Source organism: Emys orbicularis, chromosome 1 (assembly GCF_028017835.1).
Source record: "Emys orbicularis isolate rEmyOrb1 chromosome 1, rEmyOrb1.hap1, whole genome shotgun sequence".
Lineage (NCBI taxonomy): Eukaryota > Metazoa > Chordata > Testudines > Emydidae > Emys > Emys orbicularis.
The window spans coordinates 80452695-80474653 of NC_088683.1; the positions used below are offsets into that span (position 1 = coordinate 80452695).

Here is a 21959-nt window from a genome sequence, read left to right on the forward strand (position 1 = left end):
CCTGGCTTGTATTGTTTATCAAAAGTGATATCACAAGGCGGTGGAATATGTAGCAGTGTTTGAGGGTTTATTTTTAAAAATTATTTAAAAAATATATTATTGTCATTGATAAGCCCTTCTTGGAACCATAGATTGAAATATTTCTTAACTTCTTTTCTTCTTTGTTTTCCTGGTCTCTGGGACCAATCTTTCCAATCCACAGAAATATGCTGCTAGTAATGTTCTTGTGTTTTCCTGCTTTTGCTGCCCACGAGCCATAGTCCCTCAAGTGCAGTACCACATGACTGTATATAGTAACCTTCAGTATGATCATTTCAGTATCTGAGTAAACATTTACTTTGACATTCATTAACATTCATTTCTGTAATCATTTTTTTTTACTTTTCTCAGTTCCTTGCATAACTTCAAGCCAGTTAAACACAAAACTTTATGCTTCAGTATTACCACAAGCTTCCCCAATGCAGTGACTTGCCATTTTTTTACTTTATTGGTGTGAGAAATTCAGGGTTTTTTTTGTTTTGTTTTGTTTTTGTTTTTTGCATGTGGTATATAAAGAGAGAAAAATATATATGCATATTTTCTCCAGTAGGAGATCTTTTAGCAAACTTCAGGTTAGTATTCAAGTGGAAAAACATGTGTGCACGTTTTTGGAATTTGAAGCTTTCAAACAGTAGCAGAAGTAGCTGTAAATACATGTTTATATTATTTAATGCATACAGGTATTTACACTATTGTTAATTAATGCAAGTACTATTTAATATTCTTCAACATATGACATTTTAGTAAAGCTCACATTTACGTTTCCACTGTTTTTAATTTCTGATGTCTCATAAAACTAATTTCTTCCTCAGACATTACTCAGGAAAAAGAAATTACTTCTGAATTCCTATTAACTTTAAGAACTGATACCTCAGGTTCCTCTCTTAGATCATTTGACCCAATAGAGCTTTTATGATTGGACAAGAGATTCATTTATCTAAAGGATTTAAAGGCTGGGATAGTATAAAATATGGATTTGTTGAATACAGCATTAACTATAACTTCAGGCAATATGTTCCAATGAACTTTACGTAACCCCTTGATACCAACAAAGGAATTAGTTGTAAAATTTTCCAATCGGTTTCCTACTTTCATGTCCAGCCAGCGATAACACCGACAAAACTGAAGTACTAAGAAATTGCTTTTTAAAAATTAAACCCTGGGATCAGTCTGAGCGCTCCTAGGGGAATGTGTTTCACTGCAGTAATGATTAATAGAGCCTCTTAAGTGACAGAATATTCACCAGGAAGTTTTCACTAAATGAAATATTGACTCAGCCCTTCACCAGGAGAAACCCAGCTGGAAAAACTAGTGTTGAGATCCCATAGCTCGAAGATACACTACTTCCAGCATTAATCAACTTGATATGGCACTTTTTAAATGTATCATTATTCAACATTGGCTCTTCACTACAAGCTCAAGGCCAGTGTATCTAAAATGATCCTTTTATTTCAAGTATATTTTAGACAGTATTACATTTGCCATAAAAAGGAGGGTGGGGGTGGGGGTGGGGGGAGTGTAATCTTTATATCTGCATCAAATAGCACTGCTGTTGTAAAGACTTTTGCCAATCTATGTTTTGGATAATGTAACTCAGCCATAGAAATTTGCTCGGATTTGAAACTTGGCATATATGATCTCAGCTAAGTAACATTCTTTTCTTTAAATATGGGGGGTGGTCAAGGAATGCTTTGGTTCTGAAGGATTATGTAATGTAGTTTTAACTGATGGCAAAGGTGCCTATAGTGCAGAATAGGCTTTCTTTAATGTGTGTTGTTTAAATCTAAATAAAGGAAAAGCTAATTCAGACTTATTTAAAATTCTTTGCATTAAGATATACTACTTTACCAATTTAAGCTATTTTTTGCCATTTGATAACTTGAAAAAAATTTGAATTGAAAATAAGGAATATCGGACACAATACATATAGTATTGTCCTAAATAAATATTTAAAATACCATGAGGTTTAATTGGCGAATTAGACACACATAAAAAGTGTTCTTAACATCTGTGTGCCAGATTATCCCTTGCATGTGAAAGGGCTGCCCAGGAAATTCATTAGCCCTCCCCCCTCTGATTTCACTGGTACAACCTCCTTTCTTCTAGGATGGACTTTATACTATGAGAGGCATTGTTAATCCCATAGTCTATTAAGTCAGATGTTACACATTTCTGAATATTTTTTAAAGTACATCTTTTAGAAAACTAAAAATGAATTCCAATAGCTATCTAAGGTGTTTTTTTTTAAAGGGGGTGAATTAACCCAGTCCTGTTCTATTGAAGTCAGTGGGAGTTCCATTTAGGTATATACAGAAGCAGGGACCTATCCTAGTGACTAGGATTGGAGCAGGAGCCATCCCTTAATTCTCATAAAAATGTGTGATTTACAGCACTAGAATTTGCAAGTTCCGTGCTATTTTCCTCTCATTCATAACTTGCAACACCCCTGCTGTTTCACATGGACTTTCCTGAGACTGTGACTCAGGTTGAATTGTCTTGTTTTTGTTGTGTATACAAATGAAATGAGATTGCAATGCCATTTTCGTTCGCGGTCTATGCAGTATTTGAATTTGTCTCCAAAAGTGTCAGGTCAGCCAGTGCTGCTTTATTTTATTGTTGTTACTCCATCATGATCTAGTTTTCTGTATTGCCTTCTAATCAGTTGCCTATGTTTAAAACAAACCACAAAAATATTTCAGGTACTCATGGAGTTATTAATGGCAATGGATGACATCTGGGCCCTTTTGAATCAGAAATTTTTGTCACTGACTTCAGTGTGGCCAGGATTTCACCCAGTGTCTATATACCTAAAATGTATTAAGAATTGCTGCTAAGAAATGATTTCTTATGTTAATTTTGTGGTTTCCATAAGAGTAATTATTACTAGTAATAAACAGTAAATAAATATCAAATAAGGTATAGTAATTTTATGTAAACATTTTCATGTATACCAAAATGTTTAGTAAAATAACATACGTAAAGGTCAATCTCTTTATGTAGTTGTGATGGGTATTTCTAGACTTTGGATTCTAAAATGCAAGTTTTTCCATAATGCTAATGATGGATTGTTTTCTCCTCTTTTAAAAGGTGTTCCCTACTTAAAATATTTCCTAGTTTGCAATTTCTTAATGGTGAAAACCTAAATTCTCCTGCAAAACTCTCAACTGAAAGAATCAAAGAGTCAAAACCAGGAAGCTTTTTGAAATTTTGTCAAGCCCAGATTGAAGAAATTAACTTAATAAAAAAGAAGACCATTGAACAAGGGTACATATCTGAAATCTTTTTATGCAAATATAATTATTTTCAAAAGCATGCTTTTTAAAATGTTATGTCTTTAGGATACTTCCTCATTGTTTTCCTGTATTTTATTTAAAATTTTGTCTGGGAATATAAATTACGTTAAGAATGAGAGTATATATTAGTAATTTTAAACAGAAAGAGCATTACAATGATGTTATAATTATCCTCAAAATAAGCTTACAAAGCCAGGTCAGAGTTAAGGTTAAATTTAAGAGATCCAAACATGTCAAGGCCTTCAAATAAGTTTAAGTCTATCCTCTAAGGGCCGATTCAATCAATACATTTTAGTATTTGTGGCCCAAGATTAGAATAAATTGATTTTTGTTAAAGGCACATTGAGGTTTTTTTCCATATTAGTTTTTCTTGGGTGTGTTGATAATACTCCAAATGATTGGAGGTACATAGGTAAAAGCTCAAAGTTTTTATAAGGGAAGACTGTGGTCTTCAAAGTCTCTCATACTTCCAGACTTGATGCTTGAGCAGCAGTCCTGTGGTAAATTTTTCTTAAATAAACGTATGGGATTGAGATTGTCTTGCAAGGAGATAATGTAGAAGTATGGAGAAAACATCTTCCCCAGAATAACTTTAAAAAAGATAACATAAAGCAAGTAACAATGAGGCAGGTAACAAATTAATTGGTCTTGGGCCAACCAAAAGTTTCCTGTTTGATCATTATTAATTTAGTTCTGATACATACTCCAAGAAATGGATATATCAATTCAAATAATTCACTTGTCTAGCACTGAAATGTCAAGTCCTTTTAGAAACCAAGAAGCTGGTCACTCTCTGTGTGTGTGGGGGGGGGTGTATACGCTTGCATAAATAAAATGTACAGTATTTGTTAACAGACATCCTCCTACTATATATGTTGCATAAACAGCTTTTTTTCTTTTTTTCAAATTTGTTACAAGTTTATTTTTGCACAGGTTTTTTTATGTTTGCTTTATTTTGATAAGGGATCTTATTGGAGCTTTTGTTGTGCTGATTAATCTCTGGAATCACTCAATGTTTTCATTCTGGGGCAACATCTACATTTCCGGGATGAGACCTTCATGCATTGTCTGTAGTGATTGTCCTATTCCTTACTAGGGGTTATAGATTTTGTTAACATAAAATATTTGTGATATGAATTCTGAACTGCATATTATTACAATAAGGTATCTTAAAATATCCCATACAAAATATCTATTTGTTTTTTAGCTATTTATCGGAAACACACTTTTGTGTATATTTCATAAAATTATACAGAAATCCGTGATCTGTGTTTCTCATTCCATTCATGAGTTCTTTGGTATCTTGCATAGGGATAGACTCTTCAGTTCAGGAAAGTACTCAAGCCTATGCTTAACTGTAAGTGGGTGAATATTTCCACTAAAGTTAATGAGCCTACCCATATGCTTGAAGTTAAGTGCTTGCTTAAGTGCTTTGCTGAAACAGGCCCAGATAAATCAGGAAACTATAAATCTTTCCAAGCCTTTCTGTGACATATTAGCACCTTTACATTAAGGACTGTAATAACTTCTTAAACCAGAAAATAACTCTTCTTAATGTTAGGTAGTCTCTGAAGGGCTTTAGATATCTACCATTTTATGGTTCACAAGGTCTAGTATTAAAGGTTCTTCACTCAAAACAAAACATTTTACCCATGTTTGTTAGATGTATTCTCTCATATCATGAGGTGTATCTGAGTTGTCTTGCTATATTTACAGATTATCATTCTAGTTTCCTACATGAGTAATTCTGTCATGCTAACTCTTCTTACATTGTGTGTTGAAGACTTGGGTGTGTTATTTTGCAGAGATATTCTCACTACTTCTTCAACTGCTTGCTCATGTCGATTCCAATTAGGTATGTGTGCTCTGAGTGCATAGTAGCCAGAAGGTTTTTTTCCTAACAGTACTCCTGAGGTTGGCTCAGGTGCCCCCTGGAGTCACGCCTCTATGATGCCATATATAGGGCTCTGCCGACCAGCCCCCACTTCAGTTCCTTCTTTCCACCTGTGACAGTTAGCCAGAACACTTGTTCTCTCTTGCTTTGGTAAGCTTTCTCCCTAGTAGTCTTCAGACTATTTTTTCTGTAAATAGTTAGAACAGTAGTTAGTAGTTGTAGTTAGTTTAGTCATTATATAGTTAGAATTCCAGTAAGGAATTGTTCTGGTGGTACTCCCCATTCCACTCAACCACAAGGTGCTACTCAAGGTTTGGAGGGACAAAGCCTCGGTAATATTGATAGCTCCATGTCAGCACTGGTACACATCTCTTCTGAAGCTGTCAGTGGAAACTCCGATCACTCTACCACTTCTCCTGGACCTGATAATTCAGGACCGTCTTCAGCACCCCAACCGTGAATCTCTCCACTTCATGGCTTGGAAGCTCCAGGGCTAAACCTGATGGAGCTTGCTTGCTCTGATCCAGTTAGGGAAGTCCTCCTTGGCAGTAGGAAACCGTCTACTAAGGCCACCTATCTAGCCAAATGGAAGAGATTCACAATTTGGTCATTGCAGAAATACACATCTTCTGCGCACTCGACAGTACCTTTTATCTTGGACTTCTGCACCTGAAGCTGTAAGGGCTTTCTGTGTCATCAATAAAAGTCCACTTGGCTACCATTTCCGCCTCTCACCCAGGTGTGGTGGGCCAGTCGGTCTTCGCCAACCCAATAGTTGGATGCTTCCTTAAAGGACTTGAGAGGCTATACCCCCAAGTACAACAACCGATCCCGGCCTGGTTCTTTCCAGAGTATCGGGCCCCTGTTTGAGCCACTAGCGACATTTTCTTTGCTTTGTCTCGTGAAAGGGAACATTTCTGGTAGCAATAACATTTGCCAGGAGAGTATCCAAGATTAAGGCCCTAACATCTGAACCTCCTTACACAATGTTCTGTAAAGACAAGGTTCAGCTTCGGCCACACCCAGCCTTCCTACCGAAGGTCGTCTCCCAGTTTCACTTTAATCAGGACATTTTTCTTACAATCTTTTATCCCAAGCCACATGCAAACAACCGGGAACAAAGACTTCACTCTTTGGGTGTTCGCTGGGCGTTAGCCTTCTATATTGAACGGATGAAGCAGTTTCGAAAATCTACTCAACTATTCATCAAAGTAGCAGACAGAATGAAGGGGCTCCCAGTCTCTTCTCAAAGAATTTCTTCATGGATTACCTCAAGTATCTGAACATGCTACGATCTGGCGAAAGTACCTGCCCCCATGCTGACAGCACACTTCATGAGGGTGCAGGCTTCTTCAGTGGCATTCCTGGCCCAGGTCCCAACCCAGGAAATTTGCTGGGCTGCAATGTGGTCCTCAATCCACACCTTTCCCTTGCATTATGCCATTACTCAGCAGACTAGAGACAATGCAGCCTTTGGCAGAGCGGTGTTTCAATCAGCAAACCCATGAGCTCTGACCCCACCTCTGAGTTCCTGCTTGGGAGTCACCTAATTGGAATCGACATGAGCGAGCACTCGAAGAAGAAAAAATGGTTACCTACTTTTTGTAACTGTCCTTTGAGATGTGTTACTCATGTCCATTCCAAGACCCACCTGCCTACCCCTCTGTCGGAGCAAGGCCAGCAAGAAGGAACTGAAGTGGTGGCGAGTCAGCAGGGTCCTATATATGGCGCCATGGAAGTGCAACTCCAGGGGGCACCTGAGCTGACCCGACGGGTACTGCTAGCAGAAAAACCTTCCGGCTACTGTGCACATGACATGCACACACCTAATTGGAATGGACATGAGCAACACATCTTGAAGAACAACAGTTACGAAAGGTAGGTAACCATTTTTTCTATACATGATAGTCAGTATATCCTAAATGGAGTGTCTGTCCTCTTCTGTTTCAAATTATATGCACGTATTATGTGGGCTTGCAGTGGAAGAATCACCTCATCAAGAGTCAACTTTGTCCTACCTTAACCACCTTTTAAACTAGTAACACCTTCCTTCTTTACTGCGTAAGTTCAGTATTGGAAGGGTTTTTTTTTTTACCTTTATCTGTAGCAAACGCTGCAGATGAGGCCTGTAGAAGGTCCATTTAGTTTGTGTTTACAGTTCATTTTGTCTGACCGTTCCTGGGTTCTAGGTCATACTGCCCTGATTACTTTTCAGGGCTATAGTATTTAGATTTATTCTTATTTTATGTGTCCAGGTTTCTCTCTGGTTTCCAGAACGTGTTCACACTGCATGCTCTTATTCTTACAGCACACAGTAAGAGTTTTCACATCTCCATAGCCAGCTGTATTTTTAATTGTGATTCTTGACTTCAGTTTTGCAGATGAAGCACTGATGCTTCCTCACCACTTTACCACTTGAAGCAATATCTCCTTGCTAAAAATTTTGCCTACTACTTATTTACCATGTAGAGAACTTTATAGTGTCCTGAACTGTGGATCTATAACTGGTACCTCAATAAGCAAATCACTTTCCTGCAAAGTGACTACAGACACTTAGGACTGCTTCAGCCCTCAATAAGGATGGGAAATATCAATTGCTGGTGTATTGGGGAAGGATACAACAAAATTCTAAAGCTATGGCAGTTCCTGCCATAATATAGCACTATGCACCCAAAATTTTGGATATATTTGAGAAGAGCGATTACAAGTAGATAATTCTCATGTCCAAATTTTGTTTCACAATTAATCTTTAGTTTAACTATCTTCTATTGTCAATTATATCTGAAGATCCTTTAAAAATTTGACCCTTAGTAATTTTTAAATTTAAACTTGTAAATTGGGAATGGATGAAACAACTCTTATGAAATTTGGTTTAAAGAAGTATTCACTTGGGTTACAACCCTGTATGTTATATTTTTTGGCCCAAAGCACATTTTATGGATGATTTAAAAACCATTGAAAAGTGCACTTAAAAAAACACACACAAAAACTCCTAAACAAAACATACCTACATAAGCCTAAACAGCACAGCTATTATACTTACATACTGCAATACTTTTTCCAAGTTGACTGACTTAATGTAACGTTGAATAAGAACAGACTGAAAAAAGAGCAAGCTTCTTGTCTGTTTCACATCTCACTAAGTTATGAGCCCCTGTAGGTACGACCTCAGCTATGTAATCTGCCAAAAGTAATCACTGGTTGGTTCTCTAATCCATGTTTCATATACCACTGCTGCTCAAATAAATTGTCTGTGCAGTTTCTGCTTTCAAATGTCTTGTTTTTACCATGCTTAAGAATTATGTTTTTTAAAAATTAAATTTCTGTATTCTAATAATGCCTGCCATGTAATCTTTTGACACTTACTAATAAATAGCTATATTAAGAAATACAACACTTCAGTTTCAGTAATAGATACTGATGGAAGTTGAAAACCTTATAAATAGTAACTATTTAAAATAGTGAAAATGACAGGCAAGCTCTGTTATGGGAATGTGAAAGAAGAAATATAAACCGTAAACTCTTTTATGTATCTGTAAGGGACTTTTGTACTTTGTAGTTGAATAATAATGATACTTCTATGTGTTTCCTCTATGCAGAATTATTTTACTACACAATTACAAACAGAATCTAATGTAGTGTCTGAGTGTATAGTCTGCATATACTGTTTGTCACAACTCAAATTTCTTTTAAACACAGAATTGTGTAATAATTCTTTATTAAAGCAACATACGCTGAATACTGAAACCTGATATAATTTAGGTTCAGGAAAGTAAGTCATTCTACACTATCAGATGGCATGGTGCATTATTAGTGTTTATATTGCCAGCATTGGTGAAAGGGTGCTTTTAAATATGTACTTGTAGGGTAAAGATCCAGATAAGAATAAGACATTTTTGCCAGAGCATTACTAATGCTTACATGTATTTTTGCAAAATTGCCATCTAGCATGTTAGGCAAAGTCTTTGCTGGCTTGTCAATAGTAGTAGTAGTAGTAGTAGTAGTAGTAGTAAAGTCCATTTGTTTCTGGCTGACATCTGGTGACATCATAGCAGAATTTTCGGAAGCCTTTTCAATCCATCGCTAACTTCACACACACAGCAGCTGAACTCCTAGTGATCTGCTGCAAATCTTCTATCCATCTTCTCATTGGTTGTCCTTTACTATAATGATCCATCACTATTGCTTTCATGATAATTTGTTCGAGGGTATTTTCATGTCTTTGTTGATTTGATCACAAAATATAAGTTTTCACCTGTTGATTTCCAAGAGCCAAATCCACTTCTCTCTGATAATATTTTGAATGTAAGTGCTTTTCTTCTTTTCTGTCCAGGAGATGCACAAGAGTCTTCACCAGTACCACATCTCAAAGGCTTCAATTTTCTTTTTGTCTGCAGCATTAGTTTCCCAGGATTCATATCCATAAGTAACTAAAGTTCACCAGTTGAACTTCCATGCACTTTGAGATGGGAGTTTTTCCACACTTTCATATAAAGACTATGGCTGAGTGATCCATCTCTAATCATCTTCTGATTTCTTTGGAGCAGCCTCCTTGGTTGGATATGTATGATCCCCAGATAATGAAATTGTAGCATTTCTCCATTTTTAATAGTCTTTTTAGACTTTATTCTCTTTTAGACCCTCACTAGATATTGAGGCTTGTTGGTTGGAGTCTGTGTTTTGTTATGTTCTACTCTAGATTCAGAAATATTTAGTACCATCTTTACTTTGTCTTGCTTAGTTCCTATTTTACAATAGATTCATAAGGTTATTGGTGTATAAAATAAAATAGACTCAAATCCTCCAGAATTTGCTGCACTATATGCTCCTAACCGCACTAAAATTTGCAGTGAAATAGATACCCCTGTACGTATTTCAAACCCAAAGTCTGAACACCAAGAAAAAATAATTTTCTAATGAAGCTACTGGTACGGTAAAATAAGCAAACTAATGTGTGTTAGTGTATTCAAGATATTGGAAAAATAAAGAGGGGAAAAGAAACAATTTCAGAATATTATAAATTGGCAATTAAAGCAGGAGTCATTTAGTACTCAGTGTTCACAATGTTATGTGTGTGCTAAACTCATCCAATACGTGGTTTATGTACATTAGAAAATAAAGACATGGTTGTTTTAAAAATATAATTCCAATCGTCAAAATAAATGTAATTGCATTTTTATCTTTCTTCAGAAATGCTTCTTCCTTGGATGCTGCACAGAGTCAGTGCTGGTATTTTAAGGAGCTGATGAAACTTAGTAATGAACACCGATATGCACATGAATATGGAGACCTAAACATTGCTGACAGAGACGAACCAGAAGCACAGCAAGATCATTTGAAGCAAACAGCCACCGACAGGCTACAGCAAAATAACCTCTTTATCGCTGGTGCAAAGGAAAATAAGCAGGGCTTGTTGAATCCTTCTGAAAGATGGATTACTACAAGCCACATTCAGCCTATGTTCATTAACTCCTCCGTACCTGTGCCTCAAAAAAAAAGTAATCAAGAGCACAAAATAAAGAAGAAAAGTACTGAATGTTGCATCAGTCACAAAGGGGAGAGCAAAGATAACCGTAAAATATCAACCCCAACTACAAGAAATACATTCAGAGAGACAGTTATTGCAAGTAATGAGGGAGAGACTCTCCAGCATGTTGAGAACAGTGTGGAAAAGTAAGATATAAATGTCAAATATTTGCCATAAAAACCCAGTTCCATTTCTGCATAATCGTAATGTGAAAAGTTAGTTTTCAAAATAGTATTCCAATGGGATACAAACGTACAACTATTACGTTCTATTAAGGGCTTGTCTACACAGCAAGTTACCGTGCTGTGAATCTACGGCGCACTAGCTTGCCATGCAGTAGCATCCTATGTGGACACTGCTACAGCACAGTGAAAGTCCTGGAGTGTGGCTTAGCATTCTTCTACTTCAAAACGTAGTATGCTATATATAACACACTGGCTTGCTGTGCAGTAACTTGCCATGTAGACAAACCCTTTGTCTTTTCTGTTCACCTCCTATGTACTTTTTAATAAGTTTTAACTCTTATCGTCTCCTAATCATGGTTAAAATTCATATCCCTTAAGCATGACAGTTCTGTGGTATTTTGTCGGTGATTGCATTTTAACAATATTTTTAAAATGTATTCTAATTGAAAACTGCGTGAAAGTAAGGAGAAAATTTAAAAATGTGACTTCTATCTAACTTTTCCTTTCTTGGTACTAAATACATGAACCCTCTGCCTAATTGTATAAAACAAGAAGAAACAATAGTCCAGAGGTTTTTTACCACTGTTAGTAAGATTTTTTTTTCTGTAACTTTCATTAGGGCTCAGTCCTAATCTGTGCTGAGTTTACAGTTGAGAAAGTGGGAGGGGAAGGTGCTGTTAAAGCTACTTCTCCATTTTCCTGACCCTGGGCCAATCACATGCAGCTGTGCTGACTGAAGAGCCAACTATCTGTCCTGTTCTTGGCATTCCCAACATGCCTCTTTCCGTCCTGGTCAAAAGGGGCTGGGGAGCATACAGCCAACTACACTGGATTTGTGCCACCTAAGGATTCTCCTGTGTGAAGTGCAATGCTCTGTTGCCATTTAGGGCAGATTTCTAGCTGCTTTGTACTGATTCAGGCTACGCAGGCAGAACTGGAGGTGAAGATTTGGTCCTATGTACATAAGAGTTCAGATAGGACAAGGTGTCCAGTTTCAAAAATACACTGTACATAGAAGCCTGGGGTACATTGTGAGGGGCAACACTGAAAGGTATGTTCCTTCAGTTTCCTTAGAAGTACAATATGCAGACAGCATTCCCTGTGTTTTGGGGTTTTTCTGTTTTTTTGTTTTTGGTTGTACTTGGGAATTGATTAATTTATTATGAATGTATTTCTTGAGAAGGACTGCAGGATACATAATGAACTCCAGTGGAAATGAGCGGGAGCATAGTAGCCCATTATGAAACCTGAGTGTTTTTGAAAATCTAAATCCTTTTCTAAACATTGCATTTAAAGTATTTTAGTTACTCTTCTAATATAAATATTCCAGGAATTCTGCTGTTGGAAAGCCATCCTCTTAACTGTGAGTTGCACCCAGTGGTGCTGGAATATTTTTTATAATGGAGGTGCTGAAAGCTATTGGGCAAAATTGTAAACTAAACTACTTAAAATCAGGGGTGCTACTGCACCCCCAGCATCCCTATTTTCCCCACCCCTGGTTGCGCTTGCTCATCAGTACTTAAGCAAGGTTTTAAAATATACTTTTTATGGTGAAATCAATTATTTTTAAAATTTTCCTAAGTATTTTCTTAGAAGTGCAGATTTTTAAAAAGCCACATATTTTCTATGTAATATTTACTTATCTCTGAGTTAACTTGTTGACTTCAAAATATTCCTGTGGGAGGCTGTGACTTGTTTCGGAGTATCTGCTTCACTGTAAGCTGCTTCGCATTTTAAGCAGCTACACCTAAATAAGAAGAGAAAACAAAAAAAATATAGAAATGTGGGGTGTGTTTCAATTCTTCTGTCCTTTCATTGGTTTGTTGATATAAGAGATGCAAGGGTTTTTTTTCTAAAATTTTGAGATAACAACTTAGAACTGCCATCAGACATTAACTTCTCTATAAAAAATTTATCTGCAGATCACTGTAGGGAGAATGTGCCTTGGTTTCTTGAATTCCCCAAACCTTTAGAAAGCACCAACCATTTGACAGATCTGAATATTCTGATTATAATATAATCAAGATTGTTTTACAGCATTTAAATTAATAACTGTACTTTTAAAACAATAAGCAAAATGGAACTTGAACAATACTTTAACCACTAGGATTGCAGTATGAAATTATAAACTATATTATGATTGCATAAGGGTAACTCCATGGCACCCCATACACAACTGTTTTAAATCATTGTGTAGATTTAAAAGCATCCCTAGTGTATTACTCTCTTGAATAGTCTTGTTGTTTAAAAAGTAAAAATAGGTAGAAGGTGGAAATGCATTTTCCAAGAGTCTCTCAACCATTGTGTGTGGATGAACACATGTATGCATATCTAATGGGGAACGTCTTTACAGTTACTGGTAGAGCCTTCAGTTGCATAAACCTTTCTTTTTTTGGTGTTCATAGCTTGGCAGCTACACTAATCCAGTCATATTGGCGAGGCTACATAATTCACAGAGATATTCATTTCTGTGCTAGACTACATATGGCAGCAACGGAGATCCAGTGTGCTTGGCGGAAGTACCTTGCCAGGAGAAACGCTGTCTACTGCAAAAAAGAAAGCAATGAACTCACAGACGCTATAGAACAGAAGCATAAAGCTGCTGCCCTTATTCAGGTTGGTTTGCTACAGTGTTCTCTTCATTTGTTACAGTTAGACTTAGTAAGGAATGATTTGATTAATTAGCTGTATTTATAAGTAATGTTCATTCTGTTTTTTTCTTGAACCAAACAGATGATTCTAGCAGAAAACCCTTTTTTTGTTTAATAAAATCCTGCATAAGCATCAAAAGTTTTTGTCTTTTACAAAATATTAGTTTGATTTTAATTTTACTGTGGTGGCAGAGGTAAATAATGCCATGTACCCTGTATATTCTTAGTTTCAAAATCTTTCTAGTCCTTTTTAAATTAAAGGGACACTGCCAGAATTTTTGGCCTTACATAAACCTATCTTGAAAGTTATTCCATATTTTGTTTGTTGGATGAAAACATCAAAGGTACCTAAGTGATTTAGGATCTTGTCTCATTTTCAAAAATACCTTAGGCACTTTGAAGCCTAAATATTATTTAAATGTCAATAGGATTTAATCTACTAAGTATCCTAAGCTACTTTAGAAAATTTTACTGCTTGCCTCATGGATTTCATCACATTGTGGCATCTGTTCAACGGAACTTGTCTTCTGGGAATGTAGAATGGGTATCAGGAAAGGACCAGCATTATGGGGAAATGCTGGCTTTTCCTTCTCTCTGAATTCTAGAAATGAGCTCTCCAAGCACAGGTCACTTACCCATGAGGATGCCCTTTCCTGCCACCTGTGCTCTGGAAGAGTTGAGGATATAACCCAATATACAAGTTTTTAACCCAGCCAGTCATAAGTGCTACGGTATGCCTGATTTAACTTTAATTGTATGTTCCTAGTAGTTACAGGCCAACAGAGTAACCAGTAGGAAAGCAGATCTTCAGTCTCAGCATTTCATTATGTTTATGATAAATCATTAGTTTGTGGCAGCACACTGCAAATGATAAGGCAAAGCAGATACAGGGCTATTATTTGCACATAATTTTTGAGAAGGAGGAGGAAATGTCAATATCCTCTCATTTATACAGTGTAGAACATTCTCAGTGAGCAAGGAAAATTGCTATCCAAGTTCTAACACTGTCTACCATAAAACAGGAATTTCCCTTTAAAACCATGATCCATAAAACTACAGTTATAAAAATAATATTCCCGTGTATAATGTGCCTTTTATCCTAAAGTATCCAGTATGTCTTTGCACATGTTCCTAATGTCTTGCATCATTTTCAGGTATTTAAGTGCTCATTTTTTTGCTGTATGTTCTTTTTTACCTAGATGATAATGATGATGATGATAATAATAAAAAACCTCTTTCTTAAAAAATGTAGAGTAGACGGTGACTGTGAAGATGTGGTTGACTGGTTTAGGTTAATGAGATGACAACAAGAATTGCCACTTGTAACCACTGGAAATTTGCTATAAGTGTGTTTTTATTTTTGTTCTCAGTAATTTGAAAGTGAACACTCAACTTTTTCTTATATCTTCTTCCCCCTCTGCTTAGAATAGGCCCTGTAGGAATTGTCAAATAATTAATTAGTTGACCTAGGTTTGTAGTTGAGGGAGTTTCAAGATTCCATTCTGCTTACTTGAGGAAAACCTCTTGAGTATTCTGAGCTTTAGACATATGCTGGCATTTAATTTGTCTTGTAGTTTTAAATGTCACATAAAGTTCAAAAAACAGATCATTGAGCTATTAAACCAAGGTCTAAGATGTTTTATCTTCCTAATGGGATAACATAGAGAATCTGGATTTGGGTTTGATCTATGGCCTTGTATAACATGCTTTAAATTTTTGTTTAGGCATTTTGGAAGGGTTTCCTCTTGCGGAAGAAACTAGCCAGTGCTCTTGCAGCTGTTAAAAGTGATGAAGTGGAGGATGACTATGAAGAAGTAAATGTGGATGATTTTACATTTGATGAAGTAAGCGCAGTTGTTAACATAAAAGTTCACCTAAAACAGCAGCAAACGTACCTACATTAGAACTGTATGTTGGATGTCTTAAATAACCCGAGAGAGCAAGAGAGAGTTACATTTTGTGTACATAATTAATTTAAATGTACTTTTTATGGATTATTGGCTTCCTGGTCGCATTGATGTTCCAGTGCTACTATGCTATTAATGACACACCTCATCTATATGGAATCTCATCTATTTCTAGAGCCTGAAGGCAAATAAATGGATCATGCAAGTGGCTGTTTTTGTCCAAAAGTGTGCAGTTCTGTAACCCTTTTAATAATATTTTATACCCTATGGGATATAAGGTACAATGTAGTTTCAAAAATATTACAAAACAATAATTTTTGGAGAAAATAAGGATTGGCCTTGACCCTCACGAGTGGTCCCCAGGAACTCCAGTGTCCCCAGTAGGTGTGATGTCATCAGCATAGTGATCAGTAGGGTCATTTGACAGATTGGGAGCTATGACACTGATGGATGCAAACTTCTAAAAGAAAAACATATTTGGGAAAATATATCTGCTAATTAACATTGAGGGATAACAAAATAAATAAACAAACCACCACCATCAACAACCGGAGGTGGAGAATGCTGAATTGTTTAGTAGCTATCTCACCTCTGTCTTTTGGAAAATGACTAGGAGGATCAGGGTTCTTAATGCAAGAGTAGTTAATGAAAGGGATAGTGAAATTGGGAAGGAAAAGGCTAAAGTAGCAGTGATCCAGAACATCCAGCTGCAGTACTACAGGAACTATTAGAATCATTGTCAATATTGGCAGTTCAGGGAGGGTAAGTGAAGTTTTAGAGGACTGAACTTGAGCAAAAATATTCATTTTTAAGAGATGACAAAGATCACCAAAGGAATTACAGAGCAATAAAGTAAAGTTCAAAACCTGGTAAATTGATATATAAAACATGTAGGCAATGCTCTACTGCATCAAGGGAATCAAGCAACTGCCAACAGCCACATCTTTTCAGTAAGCATGTAAAAGGAGCCTTACATAGCATCATCTTCACTTTCCTGCAAAACAACTGAAACTCCTCTTTGCAAATACTTGCACAATTGGGGCTCTGTTTTTTGGAAACAGTTGGCAGAGTAGACTCCAGCAAGGATGTAATTGTTGCTCAGAGCCAGTCAGAGGGTCATTTCAGGAGAGAATTAACCCAGTGTGAATTAAATACTACACAGTACAGTCCACCATTTCTGGAAACTGGATGGTCTCTCCAAAACTGAGTATCTGTAGGAGCAATTCTGGATGAAGAAAGTTACTCACCTGTAATTGGAGCTCTCTGAGTTCTCTGCACATCCTCATTCACTCACCCTGCTTTCCTTGTCCTTTCAAATACAAGAAAGGAACTCATCGTGGCTGGCGCCATGGAACCTTATATGGCTTTGTCATGGACATTTGGATACGGGTGAGCATGGGTGCTTGCAATAGTCCTGTGTTAAAATCCCACCATAACTTCAAAAGGGAGGTTGAGATGACCTACTTCTAATGTGGTTAACCCCTACTTGGCTGGAGATGACATGTTCCTAGGGCTCATAAAATACTTCTGAACATCAAATATTTTTGCCTTTGCGGTGTACCAAAACAGGACTGTACCAGTATCTGGTGACCTGAGGATCAGCCACCTTTTGAGGACCCCAGTTAGAGTTGCACTGGATTAAACAAAACAGGAATGGTGTTTATTATAGACACATGCAATGTGTTACTTATGACTTGGAATAATTTTTAACAATCAAAATTAATTTTTCTTCAGTCTTTGAGTAGCTATAAACTTTTCAGGGGTAAATTTTCAAAAGGGCAGCCACCCTTTTGAGAGTGCAAATCAGACAGAGACACAAGTACCAGGAAATAATTTTGCGGGCATAAAATGGGGGTTTAAACCAGGAGAGTAGGCTTAAATTTTACTTTTTAATGTTTAGGATTTTAAAACGTATCCAGCATAAAGAGCAACTCTGTTGTTTGCTCCCATCTTTCTCTCAAATAATACTCAATACTAGAAAGTTGCAGAACTTCCTTTCTAACACAGGGAGGAAAATATCTGTTCATGTGTATCAAAGAAGGGAAAAGCACATATGCTGTATTGCATTTTACACCCAGTGAACCAGATTCTTATTTAGTATAAATCAGTGTACTTGCATTAAAGTCAGGGGAGCTATGGCCTTTTATACCACCTGGAGATCTGGCCTGGAATCTCTATTTATTCCAAATATTATAGTATTTTTCTAAAATAAATAACAGTGGTGTTTATAGCCTGTATTACATATCAGAGTGCTATCATGTCATTAACTGAATATTCTTAATAGTTGTTCATCTAGGTGCAAATACGAAGTCAAGCAGCTGGCCTGAATGGCTAGGCCAGGCACAGAACAGATGTATAAAAGGGAGGAATCTTTCTACGCCTCCCAGGGTCATGGAGTGATTAGTCCAGGCTAGGAGGCAAAGCAGTTTCTATGGCATGTTACAAAGTGAAAAGGCAGGTGAGGATTCATGCAGTGATAGATCCTTCCACTTTGCCTGTTTCTCAGTACAATTGCATCAGGAGTCCTTGCACAGCTGCAGTGAGCATGAGGTGCCAATTCCCTGCATTCAGCTCATCCTTCTGCAATGGACCTGCACTAGCTCTCTTGCCAGGGGAGTCACTGATCTCATGGAGGCGGGGACTGGACCTGGGTCTAACCCTAAATTCACATATTTTTGTGTCCAATTAAAATTAGTATTTCAGTGATGGTATATTTTGCCTTTAAAGAGTTGTCCAGAATGTATAAATATCCAGAGATCTGTCACATCAGTTATTCAACATGGTCACATAATATTTGGTACATTGACTGCTGGGGAAGAAGACTTCTGTAACATCTTCTGGGGAAGAAGACTTCTGTTTTCAAACACCAGGAGTTTCTCCCTGCCTGGCTGCTCCAATGATTGCATTCTGGCTTACTAATATGGGTGTCCCTCTATTTCTTCTGCACGTTCCTGTCCATATTAACTACTCTTCTAGGTGTTCCTGTATTTCAAGGACAAGAAATTCTGTGTCTGGAATGACTGAGGGTTTTATACATCTTTGCTGTCATGCTTTTAGCCTCTGTACAATTGAAATGCCAAGAGATACTATATTAAGCGTCTCCATCCAGTTGTCTGCCATTAATTACCCAGAGCTCCCATTTAACCCTCATATAGATTTATCATAATCTGCTCCCTTATATAAATTTATCATGGCATGTATGATATCGTTATATACAAGATGAGGTAATGTGGGGCCTAGTTAATCTTTTCCAGCCCATAGCCTAGGGGCTTTATATATAGTTGCTTCTAAAGAGTCAAGAACTTTGGGTTACACTCTTACTAAAGTACTTGGAGATCTGTGTGCCAAGAATGTGCTAATTGTATCAACATTCACTTCCATACTCTGTGAAAAGAGGTCATCAATGCAGCCAGTATTGTAATTGGCTTTAATATCAATACTTTTAGAGGGACAAAGGAGGAAAGTGAAGTGTCAATTTCCTTTCTTTCTCTCTCTACGCAAAGATCCATATGTATCTCATTGTTTGTTGCTTGGCTCATGAAATCCTTTTAGTTTAGAGCACGGGATATCTTCTAACCCACAGATCAAATATGAGGAGAAATTTTATTCATCATTAATTATTTTGTTTTTTAAAAGAACATCAATATTTAATGTAGCAATAATAGAAAAGAAAGACCAAATTATTCAAAATAAAATCTAGAAAATAACAAATTCTTGCTTCCAGTTGAAGCTCTTGTCTTTGAGAGCTGTTCTGAAGAATTCATAGATATAGTCAGCATCAGCTTAAACTTCAGAAGTATTAACTTCTTCCAATCTTAAGAAAAGCGATGAAAGAAATATTTGAGAACATTACTAAAGGAAACAATCCTCTCCTGAAAAACAATTACTGTTATCTTCTTACTAAATAGAACAATGTTACACAGCTTTTAAACTGTGGATTTGTCACGCAACCTTTCTTTCCTAAGCTTATTTAGGACCTATCCTTCATGTTTCAAACTACCTGGAAGTAAGGAGACAAAGGTGGCTATAAGTAGCTCAACCACCTACTTCATCCTCACTGTTTTTCCTCTTTCTCCTGGTAGCGTGAAGTGTATGCCTTATTTCTCTAAGCCTTTTCCCCCCTCTTATCAGTTCCTGAGCTCCTAAGGAAGAGGAAGCTAGGGAAGGAAGGAACAAAAAACAAATGATGTTAGGAACAAAACAGGCAGAATACGTGCATCTTGTAACCATGTACATTCTTTGAGTGTAAAGAGTCTGTAAATTTTGTCAGGTTCTAATAATTTATTCCTATGATTCTTAAAAGTGGAACAAGACATTACAAATCTCTTTATGGAGACTACTCAAATACTGTATTATCTTTGCTTATAAACAGGCAGATTTCCCTGACCCTGTATCAATCAAGTCCGTCAGTTTTAGGCATGATTACACCTTGGTATGAGGGGCCAAAAATGCTGTTGGCTTTCTGTGGGTTCTTACATTAATTGTTTATTTTGTACCCTCTCCCCCCCCAATCAATTTTGACTCACAAACAGTGACAATTATTGATCTGCAGGGGTGACTGTCCGACAGAGACACATTTTGGAGGGCCCAGCACTTGGAGGTTCTCAAAACCTCTCTAAACAGTGGCAGATTGAGTACAGATCTCAAAAGAATAGTGGATCCAAGTCCTAGACTGACAAGATTCGGGGACCAACTGTTTTTAGAGCTACATAGGACTCGTTTCTAAAGAAGAGTTGGAGCCAGGAGGCACAGAATGTGGGGACTCAGGTCAAAGCAGGTGGCTAGCCACCTTCTGTGCTTCCTGGCCCAAATTTTCTCAAGCAGTGGGTCTTATGAAGATAGATCTTCTTAATAATTAAGCATCTTGTGTCCACATTAAGCACCTTATGTTGTGATTTTCAAAAAAAATAGGAGCCTAAAACTATGTTCTGAAGTCCATATTTAGACGCTTAAAAAGTAGCTTGTCTTTCAAAAGTGCAGAGCATGCAGCAGCTCCCCTATTTTGAAAATCTCTGCCTTGGGCAATACCTCAACATTTATCCTGTTCCACTATTAACTTTTCTCTCCGGCTTCTCTTCTCCTGATAAAGCTGCAACCCCCAGTAAATGTAGCATATTCTCTAGTGGTGATATCCCATATTGGAAATCTGGAGGTCAGTATACTCTGAGTTACCTTTAATAGAGAAAGCTCCAAGTGCAATATTATTTAGATACAGAAGCTTGTGGTCTTGCCATAGTGTAGCAAAGCTGCTGTAGTTTGAGTTCCATAGTTTTATTTACAAAGTTAGGAAGCATGGGAGATTTGGTTATGTGGGCACATCATCTGGAACATTTAGGGACAGTGGTCTGGTTGGGATCTTGTAGAGTGTGGTGGAATCAGAGGTAGGAAGGAAGCAGGAACTGGGAGCCTTTGTAAGGAAGATTGTTTGGGGATCTTGGAGCCTTCAAGGAGGGCTGAAGGTGCCAAGAGTCTGGGGATTCTTGAGGTTGGTGAGAGGGTGGAATTGGGAACTTCAAAAGGATTGGGTAAGCATCCAAGCATTTCTGGTGCTTATGTGAACCAAGTCTAACCTCTGAAGCTTATGAGGTTCACTCATCTGTACTTTGTAGTCTTTTATTCAAAACAAAATGTAGGAATTGGCTTCTGACCCATAACTTCCTTTGAGTACTATCAAGTTTAGGGCACAAAGCACATTTTGCAGAAAAGTTATGTGTATGTCATGAATGACTTCTGTAACATTATCATAAGACTTGACCTCTTTGGAGTTAAGTATGGAGTGTTTTCATTTGCAAAAATTCCAACGTTCTGTGAGATTGTTTTATTTTACTCATTTACTTGCATCCTCCTTCATGTACTGAGTAGTCAGCTAATTCTACACAGTCCTAATCATATTTATTTTTTAAAAAAACACAGGCAATAGGAATAAGAGTGAAATCTATTGTTAGAATGATTGTCTAAGGTTACTCTAAGCATTTTGGCAAATGACATTTGGTGCAAACATTCACAAATGTGGTCCTGCCTTAAGTTTCTCTCAGCAAAATGTTGTCGTTTTCCATTGTGTCCACTTACAAGAGAAAGATACACTATAGCTGTACTTCTCTTCTAAATTAACTGTCTCTTAAGGGAATGTTCTGTAATAATTACTCTACTTTCTTATGTCTTTAAAATCTCTTGAGATCCCATGAGAACAATTCGCTGTTGTGATATTTCTTTGGAATCCATACAACATCTCTCTCTACTTTTCTTGGCTGGACATATTGTTTGCTTTTAGCAATTAGAATAGTGTTTTAAAATAATCTCAGTTAGTAGTAGCTCAGAGTTCTTTCTGAATCCAGGTACAGCAGGTTTCTAAAGCTTCCTATTTTTGTAGATAGAGCTATGCAATAGTCTTTTTCTGTAATCCTTATTTTTGTATTTAGAATGCACACAAAGTTTTGCACAATTTTTATTGAATTTACAAATT

General features: G+C 37.0%; 1 protein-coding gene across 1 annotated transcript in view; it reads left to right on the forward strand.

Moving 5' to 3' along the window:
- LRRIQ1 (leucine rich repeats and IQ motif containing 1) overlaps positions 1 to 21959 on the forward strand; it is a 159128-nt gene that overhangs the window by 54857 nt on the left and 82312 nt on the right. The window contains exons 14-17 of the mRNA XM_065423814.1: positions 3127 to 3303; positions 10417 to 10899; positions 13344 to 13554; positions 15314 to 15433. Of these exons, the coding sequence (XP_065279886.1) occupies positions 3127 to 3303; positions 10417 to 10899; positions 13344 to 13554; positions 15314 to 15433 (991 nt within the window). The remainder of the gene's footprint in view (positions 1 to 3126; positions 3304 to 10416; positions 10900 to 13343; positions 13555 to 15313; positions 15434 to 21959) is intronic.